This window comes from Hyposmocoma kahamanoa, unplaced genomic scaffold (assembly GCF_003589595.1).
Source record: "Hyposmocoma kahamanoa isolate Upper Pololo Valley unplaced genomic scaffold, ASM358959v1 180, whole genome shotgun sequence".
Classification (NCBI taxonomy): Eukaryota; Metazoa; Arthropoda; class Insecta; order Lepidoptera; family Cosmopterigidae; genus Hyposmocoma; species Hyposmocoma kahamanoa.
Genome location: NW_020653711.1, coordinates 726,296 through 740,054, shown reverse-complemented (window position 1 = coordinate 740,054; position 13,759 = coordinate 726,296). Strand labels below are relative to the sequence as shown.

General features: G+C 37.4%; 1 protein-coding gene across 1 annotated transcript; it reads right to left on the bottom strand.

The window, feature by feature from the left end:
- Positions 1 to 1,217: 1,217 nt before the first annotated feature.
- LOC113226011 (28S ribosomal protein S15, mitochondrial) lies at positions 1,218 to 11,114 on the bottom strand. The gene is made up of 6 exons (XM_026458517.1): positions 11,098 to 11,114; positions 10,787 to 10,991; positions 7,030 to 7,163; positions 6,683 to 6,756; positions 2,155 to 2,276; positions 1,218 to 1,528 (listed from the first exon to the last, which is right to left on the bottom strand). Exons 2-6 carry the CDS (start codon positions 10,972 to 10,974, stop codon positions 1,219 to 1,221), a joined length of 828 nt encoding a protein of 275 aa, XP_026314302.1. The 5' UTR covers positions 10,975 to 10,991; positions 11,098 to 11,114; the 3' UTR covers position 1,218.
- Between the last annotated feature and the right edge of the window lie 2,645 nt (positions 11,115 to 13,759).

The window sequence follows — 13,759 nt, the reverse complement described above, 5'->3', positions numbered from 1 at the left end:
CCCAATATGTCTCCCGACAATTTAGGCCAAAAATGTATGATCATATGTCGACTAACATAATGTCATATTGCGAGGTGTGAAAACCAAATCGTTGGCCAAGAAGTGGTTACAGAGACGGCCAGCAACGAGATGGATAGACGACATGGTAAAATTTGCAGATCGCAGATGGTGAGACTGCAACATCGTGGTGGGTGAAGTCGGGTCGTCCTCAACCCAGCGTGACCATGATTAGATGTATCCTTGATTAGTTAGGTACACTCTTCATTTAGTCAGATCTAGTCGCTAAAAACTAGATTTAGTCGATCCACTATATCAAAGTTACGTGTCCGTCAGGATCGCTGGACTTTTTAATATATTTTTTAAATAACTTATAGAAGCTTCCTAAAATAGTGAAAAAAAGTAAGTTTAGGTAGTAAATAGTTACATAAAAAAAGTAAATTATATACTGCTAGAACTCTGAAAAATGTAAAGTGGTCCAGCCAACCTGACATCAGAATGGCTTGCCACTTAATTTTTTTAATATTTCCGTCAGCGCAAAGGTAGAAAATATTATATATTATATATCTTTATATATTATAAAGGTACTAAATAGTAGAAAATAGGTAGTAAATAATGAGCACAGTTTGATTTGTATATCTCGTTTGGTCCAGACATCCTGACGGACACGAAATTACAAAAGTTTGTTTTAACTGTTCACTCTGAAAATAAGCAGATTCCAGCGGCACCATTTTTTTAATTTTGAGAACCATAGCTCGTAGTTTAGATCCTGTTGCATCCAAAAAATCGTCAATTAGTCAAATATAAAAAAATACCAAAAAGGTGGTTCTAGCAACACTGGAATAAAGAACGCGAAGTCGGGCTGTGGATGATAGTGATCTAAACATGCTCCCTAACTGCCAACCATAGATTTAGGAATATCTACACTGCCAACATATTTGCCAGTGAATGGGGCCCTTTAGTTTATCAATTATAAAGCTTCATTCGCATCATAATTGTTTCGGACAGAGAGCGAGAGTAGACCCCCGGCTATCGCAAATGCACCCGTCAAGTCCATAACAAAGCTAAAACGATTTATCGTTGTTTTCTTTTCCAGATTTCGTAGTAGAGCCCTGACACATTGTCAACTTTTATAGCATATAAAAGTTATAGGATAAACAATAGAAATTAAACAACCAAATATAATTATCTACAATCTTATACACTGTAATCAAATTTACATCATTCAACTTCAACAATGAGGTTTTTCTTCTTTTTCTTCGCTTGTTGTTTGATATCATCCTTTATTTTCCATTCTTCATACATACATTCCACTTTTTTAATATCTTGGTCAGTAACTGTAACTGGTAGTTGTAACTCCATTTGTTCACTCTTTATGAACTTTAAAGCGTTGAGTTTTTCCATCAAAAATGGTCCTTGCTGACTTTCTAGAAGGTTGCGGTAATCTGTTATTTTGTTATTACGGATATCATCACAATGCATTTCTGTTAGCTTGCGGAGTGATTCTTTCCGAGATAGTTTATGATAGGTTCTGGAAAATAATAATTTAAAAAGATAAATAGGCAGAAGACTAGTTGGAATATGCTATAACAATTTTTCGTTAATAATACCATGTGACATAAGCTCAGACCTGGCATGACACATCATATTTTTTACGAATTTAATTTCACGTGTGTAAGAAGTGACCAGCATTGAGAGAACCATCTCATATAAGCCCTTGTATTCGAGATTTTATTTTATATTGGCCCCTATTATCTTTGTTAATGCTCCCAAAAAAAATTTATCAAAGTAGTTAAACATTGTGATATTCAATCAATAAACTTCACATCATCAATGCTTTGTAGAGAGGGCGAAAACTTTTGGAAAAAAATTTTGGAAAAAAATTCAGGGGAGAATGTTGCACATTTTAACAACTGTTTTAAAATATTTACGTCCTGTTTTAAAATTCAATTTTGGTTTTAATTAAGTTTAAGTCTTAATATTTAATTTAAAACAGGACGTAAATATTTTAAAACATGCATAAAAGAAGTCCAAATGACGCTTTCGTCCTTTCTACAAAACAATGTCGATATTTGAAAATGCATGTTAATAGGTTTAATAGGATGTGAGTTTATACAAAAACAGTAACTAAGTAAATATGTACATGACAAAACTTACTCAGGATGACCCTTGTACTCAATATTCAGTTGATCAATGAGCCACTCAAACTTCTTGTAGTCGTATTGGCGTAGAAATTTTAACAACTTCTTTCTCTTGTCTATTAACTCCTGGACTGTTTTCTGCAAATATTTAAGGATTTTGTATTTTTAATTATTTTATAGTTTAGAGATACCTTATCAACAGCCTTTATATATTCTAATAGGCTGGTAACAAATATAGTGTAAAACACGCTACTGACTTTATGTACTTGCTTGTAAAAAGATATAAATATTGTTACTACCATTTTTAGTTGGCAAACTCACAGCAGCTTCATGTCAAAATGCCAATGCCACTACCAAAGTGGAAATTTAGTAGTGGACTTCAGAGTGCTTATGGCGCATGTTCCCACTACGTCGTCACTATTTATTCTCGTTGGACGACTGTCGTGTCTAGCATGTTCCCATATTGATGACTATCTGTCGTGGACGATTTTTTATCGTTGAACGACTCGTGACTAGCTGTTCTCACTAGATCGTGACGACAATAGGAGCTGCGACAATCTGACGTCACGTTTTTATCGTGACGTTTTTTTATCGTCTGACGACTGTCGTTCTAGCTGTTCCCACTGTGACGACAGTTTGTCGTTATAACGATAAAAAATCGTGAACGACAGTTAATCGTGTCGTGGTATATGTGAACAACTTCATTTAAATATACACACTGTACAGTAAATATAGACACTGTAAACTGCACGACAATCTGTCGTCACGACATAGTGAGACGCGCCCTTAGCGGTGGCAACCGTCAGTTGCACAATGCACAACGGAAAGTAAGCATGCCAATAGCTCCGGTAACCATCTGGACGTCGGGGCAAATCACGCATGGCAAACTCACGGGTGCAAGCGGACTGATCTGGGGTCAGTACCTGACTGAGAAGGTTCCTGTGCGGGCTTGCTTGCACAGGTTATAGTGCCCTTCTCGTACACCTTAAGGGTCAGTAGGGATCGTCACTATAATCAAAACTTATGTAGAAAAAGACTTATGTCCCCAAAATGCTTAAAAAATTCCACTTTGACGAAACAGGACCCACGTGACAATAAATTTAAAAAATAGCGCGAAAGCTTAGCAGCAAGTAAGCCTTTTGTCGCCCGCGCCTTTAAGTTGCGCGTCCGTACTGCGTGTACATTGTTTTTGGCGGGAATGAATCGGCGCCATGATGTGGGCTGAGGGCCGGGCTACCGTGGAGAGGATTTAAAAACTAGACCTGAAATATTAAAGCAAAGGACAATGGCAAACTCCCATACCAATTTTTATTGACATAATTTGTATGCGTCTGTTTATGAAAAATATCGACTGTGAACTGGCAACCGGTACTATCTCAATTTTGACAACTTTATAGGATGAAGAAAAAATCATTTATATAGCATCTGGTTTAGTAAATAAAAATACGTAATGTATATACATACATGTGTAATAAAAATATTTAAAAACAACGTATTTTTATTTAGTAGAAAAAAAGAGGAGCTATGTAAATACGCTATGTAAGATCGGGTACCAATGTCGCCACTTTATAGCTTGTGTACCATTCATACTTTACGCTCTATTATCTACTACCATAACTTAAAGTTTTTGATTGGGTAGGGCTTAAAACGTCAAAACGACGTAACACAATTTTAAAATTTAACAAAATTACACTTCACTGAATAAGAGTTATATTACAATATTTCATTATTTTTTTCATCCTGGTTCAGCCATGCACCATCAGGTGGCGTTTTAGTAAAAATGATACTAGTATACAATAGCTAACTATTACACGTTAGATGGCGCTGAAACTCATTTTTCGTTACACTAAGAACTCACGGAGCGGTTTTCACCCGCGTCTGCCGCGGGACCGCGGCATCTGTAGGATGTAACAGTTGAGTATGTAAAATTAGTAGCACATTTCACGGCGCGTTTTACGCCTGTAGTGGTGACGGTTGCTCGCGGTCGCGGCGACGGGGTACTAGTAGAACCGCGCAGGACGCGATGACCTGCGCGCTTGACGGCCGTCATCGCCCGCGCACTTTGGCGGTCGGTTCAGGAGCAATGTAGTACAGGCGCACGCGGGGTGAGTTCTCTATTAACCGCGCGACTTGCAATTAACTCCCACTAACTTCACGGTCCGTTCCGCAATCGCAACGATTTCGTGCCCGCAACCGCGGCGGCTACGTGTCCGCACAAACTTGCAGGGTCGTGAGTATTGAAATAAAACCGCTGTTTAGCAGCACCGGCGGGCGCAGATGGAAACCGCTCCGTGAATTGTTAACCTTATTAACCTTACACTGACGCTACTCAACGAGGGATGTGGTCCTACCTAATCGATAATTGGAAACCATGAGGTTGTTTTTAATATTAAAAAAAATATTTTAATACTTTTCATACTATATATATTGGTAGTGGTGTATTATTAAATTAATATATTAATATAAATTATTATTATTTTCTTAATGGCGGCCACTAGGCTTGGACCAGTGTCAGTTTTATAAGAATAATATAAAAATAATATAAAAGGCAATCGTCGTCAGTGTCAATTTTCCATGACACGTTACTACGGGTTGGTGAATCTGTCACTGTCAAGCGTAAACTCAAACCATCAACGAATTTAATAAATTAAATTATATTGTTTTTTTATGAAGGATTTATGTAGTTTTCTATAATTGTATTTTATTTTATTTATTTTTTAAATGCATTTGCTATGGAAATTGAAACAAAGTCAGAAATAGTAATAAGATATTTCGATTTTGCTGCAGCTTCAATCCAACCTTCTTTTATTTTAAACTCATTGGAAAAACTTAAAAATTAAAAATACTCTACGTTTAATCTACGAATATAATGGAATTTAAATATCTTAAATATCTAAAACAAAAATATACATACATTTTTCTTTAAGCAACAGCAACATACAAATTGACATGAAATTGAAACGGTTGTCCGAAATATGAGTTGTGTTAAAGTTACTCGAAATAAAATGTTTAGTAATAATAATAATAATAAAATAAAAGAAATCAATTTAAGGTGAATGCTTTTCGCTTCGATATTTTAGGGACTTTAATTACAAAAATCATAGACATAGAAATTCAAACATTTCAGTAAAAATTTTATTGTCGATAAACATGAGTCATCGTAAATGAACATCACTATATTTGAGCCTAGAAATTTCTATGGAGACAAAAAGAAAACATTGAATAATAATAGACATAGTAATTAAAACTGCAAATAGCCGGTGGAATGTTATCTCACTGGTTTTAACATTTTTGTTTTCACTCAATTTTTTACTAGGTGTATCGCTACAACTTGGCATTTTCACGTCTTACAAGAGATCTTGTATGTACAACGATGGCCATGTCACTGTGGCGATGTCTGTAGGCGTGTCACCTCGGTATGATCAAAATGATCATATCGAGGCGACACGAACCACGCCCCCATACCATATCTCCCCTTTTTTTCTATATCTATGTGATATACTTATAAGTGACGCAAACAATTTCTTTCTTCATCCTGTAAAGTTGTCAAAATTGAGATGGTAGCGATTGCCAGTTCAGTCAATATTGAAAAAAAAATCCTGAACAAATTTTGTTTTGGGTTTACTATTCTGAGAAGTCAGGAATTAAAGATATTCCAGTTTGAAGTTTCGGAAATATATTCGATGTATTATTATATCAAAATAAATTACAGAAGCCTTAAACAGAGTTAATAAAAGCTGAATAGTTCAGTGAGTTTGTGACGTGACGAAAGTTCAAAGGAATTTATTTCGTATACTGGTATGGTCAATAGGCATGAAGTTAAGCCATAACAAAAAAACTGAGTTAATTACTAACATACCACAGACTATTGCACTGGTAACTCAGACATAAATTATTTTTTTGTGAAACGTGCCATCTAGCCCAGATTTTGGGAACTATTTTGTCTGTTTTGCCATTTTCTCGCGTGGCATTTTGCAGAGAGAATTATCAACTTCATTTTTTGTAATGAAGTAGTTAATCTTTTGTTAGCTGATTACAAATCCGTAGGTACTGAAATTCCTTTTTTGGCGGCTAGATGTCGCTCAACGTTACTGATAGTTGTAGATATCAGTCCGGTTACATACATACTAATTAGTCATATTAGAGTTTCTTTTAAATATGATTTTATTTCCAGACTTAGATAGGCTGTTATTGTAATTTGAAAAACCTAATGAATTTATTTATTCAAGCTTGTAATTATGAAGCATTTGAAGACGCTAACGAATTGTTTTAATTATGATTTTGCCATTGCTTTGCTCATCTGAAAAATATATAAAGCCAGCCGACCAGACTACAAAAGAGCAGTTCTTTTTAAAATTTTTGATGATAAATCATTTTTAGTTGTTTTCTTTTAAATCTTTTTAATCATTAAACATTGTAAAACTATTATAAACATGTGTTTTATTTGTGAACAATAATAAATTTAGAGGCGTTTTGCTGTTAAGGCAAAAACAATGGTCACATTAAGTATAACTACTATATTAGTGATATCTATATCTTTTTACCTTAGCTTTCATTTCCCTTGGAAACTTCTCCATGGTTTGCTGTAAACATCTGATGTGGCCTGTGAGTCTTGCAACTGCAAGTTCAAAAATGTGAACATGCAATAGTGAATTTTAAAAATATTCTCTTCTTTGTGTCTCAGCAACTAGAGAAAGATCAGATCTTTTTAAGTGACGGACATCTGTGAAGCTGAGTAATTTAGTAACCGTCATCATAAATTATGGTTAAAAAACTATCAAAGAAATTGAAAAGGTTGTGCCCTATTTTAAACGAAAATTTATTTATATGTAATTAAATTTTAGAAGTCAACTAAAAATGTTATTTACAGTACTTGTTCAAAAACACTTACTTCTAGTTTCAGCAGTGTTCTCATCATACTTATGCCGTCTGACCCTGTTAATAAGCTGTTCTTTTACCAATGCATTATACTCTTTTGCTCCCAGATGTGCCACGGAAAAGAGTTTTTTTACGGTGTCAGAGGCACTGAAAGATTAAAGTTTAACATCTGTACTTTAAATGTATACAGTGAAAACGAAGTTCATAACACATTAGATGTTCATAAAAACAATAACGAAACTACTACTAACATTTGTTTTTATTATTGGGATGAGTATGGTGAACCGACAGCGACCTGATGGTAAGAATATGCTGTGTGTGCTGAATGAGGAGGTCTTTGGTTCGATTCCAGGTACAACCAATGTGAAGTTAACTTTTCTAAATTGGTTCAGGACAAAGTTTTCTGGAAAGTGCTCCAGAGTGAATTTCGTTGCCCTTGTATAGTAATACCCAGCTTTGCGCGACCCTGGATTGTGCGGATGCATTAATTGATTTAGCCAATTTGAACCCGTTATGAACAATGATACCACTAGCTGAGGAAAAAAAGCATAAGAGCTCTGCTTGAGTTTGGAGACGAAAATAAAGTAAAAGTTTTAGAAGAGTTCGTTCGAATAGCACATTCGTTGCAATATTTAGCTTGTTATTCAATCATACCCCATTCTAGCCCTGGTAGCAGTCATTAGGTCAAGTTAGAGACCCTAGGGCGACCAAAAAACTATAGCACTAGGTCTCTCTCTCATCTTAGCGTTGTCCCGGTTGCGTCCTCAGCAGGGTTGCTGCGGAGCCCGGGGTCCGCTTTCCTACTTTTTCTCCTCCACTTTGCACGGTCTTCGGCATCCTTAGTGGTGAGACCATTGGCACGCATATCACCCTTGGCGACGTCAAGCCAGCACTTCTTGGGTCTGCCCCTTCTACCGGGGCCCGGCGGAGGTGGCATAGCCAGACATTTGTTTCCCACGTAGCATGCCGGTTTCCGTAAGATGTGGCCGTACCAACGTAGGCGGCTTTCTTGCAGTTTATCTGCAATGTCACGGACATGAAGGCTGCCGCGGATGCGGGAGTTTCTGACAGGGTCTTTCCGTGAAACTCCACACATCCAGCGCAGCATCTTCATTTCCGTGACACGCAGCTCCTGCTTATGACGCTCAAGTACGGGCCACGTTTCACTGCCATATAAAAGGACAGGCCTAATGATGGATTTATAGACCTGTCCTTTCAGCTTAACCGGCATCTTGGGGTCACAAATTACACCAGTCACCTCACGCCACTTTGCCCAAGCGGCTGCGATTCGGGCTCTGACGTCGCAGTCGATGTCTCCGGACGCGCTAAGTACAGATCCCAAGTATTTAAACTGGCCCGTAGGCTCGACCGCGTCTTCGCCTATGCGTACGGGTAGGGGATTTGTAGCGTTGCAGACCATGTACTCAGTCTTCGCCACATTTAGTCTCAGACCGCCGTTCTCAAGCGACTCCTTCCACACATTCACTCGTCGTACCAGTCTCCCTCTATCCGCATCCGCCAGCGCGATATCGTCAGCGTACATAAGCATCCACGGGGGTTGCTCATGCGTGTCTCGGATGGAGCTTGAGACCTCGTCTAATATCACGCTGAACAGATAGGGACTGAGAACTGAGCCCTGGTGAACTCCGACTGTGACAGGGAAGGGTTTAGTGTCACCAACAGCAGTCCTAACCATGGAATCGGAATCGCGGTACATGTCTCGGATGATGTCAATATAAGCTTCTGGTACCCCTTTGGATCTCAGTGCCCACCAGATCATTACACGGGGGATACAGTCGAAGGCCTTCTGCATGTCAAGAAACATGAAATGCAGAGGCGTATTCTTCAATCTGTATTTCTCCATGATGACCCTTAGGGCAAAAACAGGATCCATGGTCCCAAGACCAGGCCGAAACCCATATTGACCCTCCGAGACAGCACTCTCCTGTCGGATCCGAGAGTCTATTATACGCTCGAAGAGCTTCATGGTGTGGGACATGACCTTTATGCCCCGATAATCGCCACACTCCTGCACCGATCCCTTCCCTTTGAAGACTGGAGTGATAATACTCAGTCTCCATTGGTTAGGGATTTTACCGGTGAGGAGCACGCGATTAAAGAGGCCGGTAAGGATGCCCACACCACGGGGACCCATTGCCTTCCAGGCCTCGATGGGAACCCCATCGGCTCCGACAGCTTTCCGATTCTTCATGCGACGAAGAGCTAAGTGGACTTCCTCAGGCGTTACCGGTCGCACTAGTCCCTGATTCGGAGGGAGGACCGGTGGCTGCACCTCTCTGTGCTGCTGAACCTAGCTGAGCACTAGGTGAACCACACAAAAAAAATAACAACCCCGTTTTAGACGAATTACATTTAACGCGCAATTGGTGTGATTAGTCTGGCACATTATTATTATTTAAAAAGGTTTTCTAGACAAAAGACTGAGACATCTGTGGTTATTTTAAATTTTTTTTATACCAAGGGTGGTAAGCAACATGCCTATTCATAAAGCTGCAGTGCCACTCAAAGTTTTAAATCGCAAAGACCTGAGGGGCAATGCCACTGCACCTGTCACCCTCAGACATAAGTTAGCAAATCCCAGCCTGTATTTTCACCACCATCCAAACCCGAACACAGTAACGCTCACATTACTGCCTTGCTGGCAGAAATAGGTAAAGTGGCAGTACCCACTTCCCTGGACAAATCACTGTCTTCTACAAAGAGCTGTACTGCTAGTAAGCTGGTTGTTTTATGGCAAGGTTTTATTATGATGTCTAATGACGGGATGAAAAAGACAGGCTAGACAGTACAATACCAACACTCGAGTTGAGAGTTGAAATTCATATGGTGAATAGACTACATAGTCAGTATATTAACTTATGGAAACTTGTATATTTACTACTAGTTTTGATTATAAAAATTATCGAAATATTCGAAAATTAATGACAGAAAACAGGTTTTGCAGGCTAGGAACACACAGCATTTGGTTGTAGCAGTGTTAGTATTATAGTCCAATCCTAGAATATTGACTTACTGAAACTCGTAGTTTTGAGAATAAAAATTTGTGAAATATTCGAAAATAAATGATAGGAAACAGGTTTTGTAGATTAGAAACTCACAACGTTTGATTGCCTCGGCAAATTTTTTAAATAATGCAAAGTGCGTGCGACCATTCATTCCTAAATCCTTTTTTTACGAAAATGTTTATTTTGTGTTATTTTTAAAATTTATCATATTTACTTAAAAAGCTTAGAATCTATGACTAATTGTACATTTGACACCAAGAAAACAAATGTATTTTACACAGGTCTAGGTAAATCTTGGTTGCTTCTAATAAAAAGTATATTTAAATATCAAAGCTGACTTCGCGAAAACGACTTGCGAACAGCCTTGTTGTCATTTAGACCGTAAATCTGTTGGGCATGATGCGGTATCTAAAGCGAAAGATGGTTGGAGAGTATCCATTTTCGTTACTTTTTCGTTCTCTGATTCGAGTGTAAATTGTACAATCCTACCAAAAGACGCGCATCTACTGGCAAGGGACGCGCCCACCCGTAGCAATGCTCTCTCAAAGTTTAAAATCGCCAAAGTCCGAGGAACACTGTCACTGAGTCCGTCACTCCGAGACATAAAGTTGACAAGTCTCATGTATTTGTGTTTCATCAGCACCATTACCTCTTGGCGACAGAAATAGGTACCGTGGCTGAATAACCCTGGACGAATCCATTTTCACTTCTAATTTATTTCATACACAATAAATTGAAACTTACTCTTTTATTTCATCACTTAGAGCATAGTACTGTCCTATTGCAGTTTGTGGAATTGGAGGAACAGCCTCTAAATCCCCAGATTTCTCTGCTTTGTACGCAGGTACGTATTCCGGTCTCACCCATTTTATTTTCACTGTGTGTTTTATGCCGCGAGACTGTATAATGGTTGAAGTAAGTCTTTTTAACATAATGAACACCTTACTACCTGTTGAATACGTTAAAATTACTGATAAATTAACAAAACTAAATTTATAATTTAATACAACTTAACCTCTGAATCGAAACGAATGTCAAACCACTGTCAAACTGACTTTTTTTCTGGCTTTTGCGGTCAGCGTTGGATAATTGGATTGGAGTCAATGGCAAGACGTAAAAAAACTAGGACACCTTTTTGCGTGTGGTATGTTACACATACATTGAGGTATCTTGTTCCGTTGCACTGGAGGCGATTTTCGAACAAAAATGTGTAGTCTGACGTGCCGTTGTCCGTAGATACAAAAAGGTGTCATACATACATATATACATACATATATAAATACATATATATATGTATATATACATAAAAGTTTATTATATGATATGTAATTTAGGATACGGATTTAAGAAAAAACCGCACAGGAGCGGTATTTGACTATAGGAAATGAGAAAACACAACAGAGAACAAAAGGAAAAGAATGATAATTTAACAATAATATTTTAAAAAATGGAACTACCTAAATTGTTATGTTGTTATCTAAATAAAATTACACAAATCTTTGTAAATACGTGGATCATTTTTTATTATTAGTAGTACCCTTTTAGGCTTTCGCCAGTATCTAATTTTCCACAGCTTTTGCACTTCTGCATGATTATTGCGACAGCGCGCACCGCCATAACCATCAATCTTTTTTTTTGTAATAGTCATAAATGAACGTTATTAATTACACTACACGATTTCAACGTAGCCTAACTGTAAACTTAGGGTGGTGCAATAATAGTTACGGAGTTATATGGTCCTAGTTGGGCGCCTTATGTATAAATTAATAACAGCGTCTTGTCTAGTAGGGTCACGCCCATTCTTGAGTCAGGGCCCTTGAAATCTGATAAAAATATAATTATAAACATTTGCGACATATTCTTTTCAAGCTTCCGTTAACAATATCGTATAAGTTCTTTAAAAGAAAGAGAAAATACAAAAATTTACACATATAACGCCAATACTCGAATGATCCCAAGTTTAGTTAATTTTAAATTATGAAAGTAAAAACACCTCCGCCAAATCATAGATTTTCCGTGCGCTTGTAATTACAAAAACCTGCCATTATTTGCCTGCCATCCTTTTTTTTAGGTTTTCACTTTTTATTACTTTTTATATATAAATGGAAGGGAATAAATAATAAATAAAATAAATAGAAAATCATATGATGTAGGTACTTAATAAAGTAATTTAATATCAAAATATCTTCCTAAGTTATGACAATATAAGTACAATATTTACATAGAACTAAAGGTAAAAACGTAAAATTTAATGTAATTCTAACTGAATGGTGTTCTGCATAATTGTGAGCGTCAAGTAATATGTCAAAGTAGTGAATTCGAAACTAAGGTTTATCCGCCACGTTCCTTCGAGTCGTTGTTGTGCCGTAGGTAATTGTGATAATCCGTAGTATCTCTTATTAGTTTGTGATTGCGACAGAACTTACATTCATGTATTACAGTTATATCGGATAAAATACCGGTTAACCTAAGGTATGACGGATTTCCCATAAGGCAGTGGCTTCCTTCTGTGAAGCGGTGATGCTTTAGAAGGAGGCTGTCGAGAGGTGAGGCGGCGACGTACCTTCGCGCCTGCGGGCGATCGGAGCGAAAGCTCATGATCACAAACAATACGCTGTAGCACTCAAAAACTCAACTTTTCACTGGAGCCAAAACAAAAATTGCAAAAACGAAAAAAATCATAATTCTGAAACGGTTCCAGTTTTTTGTGCGAAATCTAGCAAATAAATCTATAAAAAATAGGACTTCTTAACAATAAACTCGGATTTGAAATAGACGATCATTATCCTAATTTATACGGGCCGGGAGAAATATTTGTATGGTCACATTTATTTCTCTCGTGAGTTTGGGTGTAGTTTGTGTTTGTCTATGTATGTGTCCATGGCACCCGCGACACAGGGTTTCCCTAGTGAGGCGCTATGTTGAGTGTGTGCGTTATTATTATTGTTATTATTCTATTCTATTCTATACTATTATTATCTAGATTATCCTAATGACGATTATGTGGCTTACGACAATTTGATTTTCACACAGACAATATCCCAAACGATCAAATAAACCATCAAACAAGCATGACAAACTTGCCGATAGTTTAGACTTGGTCATCCCTTTCTACAGTCGTACGTACCCATCGAGTTTATAACCAGGAATAGAGACGAAATACAGGCTATCCATCCCTGGCAACTCATCTGTCAAATGGTACTGATATAACTTTTAAAAATCAACTCTCATTTGCGCTGAAATCACAAATTAGAAAGCTGAGATCGTATAGTGCGAACAACTAACCTGTGTATACATCTCCGTATATTCCAAAAATATTCTAGACATATTTATTGTAATAAAGATAATATCTCAAAAAAAAAACAGCAAAACATCTAATTACAAAATAAACGGGATCACGTTTCATCGGTAATTAAATATTAAATTATGTAATTTTTCAATTTTCGTCCATTACAGCAAAGCTCAAGTTAAACTGGTAGATTTCAAGTGAAACAATTGACGACACCCGTCAATTGTTTCGAATTCGGACTGACCAATCGGAGCGCAGTTGTCACCGTATTGTTATAGCAGAATAGTTTTCAAACAAGTTGAATGACATTTCGTCTCTATTTCTGGTTATATACCCGATGTACGTACCGGACTATAGTTAATACAATGAGTCTTAATATATCTCTTTGTAATTTGTGCAAAGACTAAGAATAATAGATAAAGCGTTTC

What these genes read in the sequence shown, in the direction of transcription:
- LOC113226011 (XM_026458517.1), bottom strand. Translation starts at nt 10,974, where the DNA reads ATGTTAAAAAGACTTACTTCAACCATTATACAGTCTCGCGGCATAAAA. An exon ending in CAAGGGAAATGAAAGCTAAG is followed by an intron (nt 2,277 to 6,682) that starts GTAAAAAGATAT and finishes AAATATTTGCAG; the next exon opens with AAAACAGTCCAGGAGTTAAT. An exon ending in GAGTACAAGGGTCATCCTGA is followed by an intron (nt 1,529 to 2,154) that starts GTAAGTTTTGTC and finishes ATTATTTTCCAG; the next exon opens with AACCTATCATAAACTATCTC.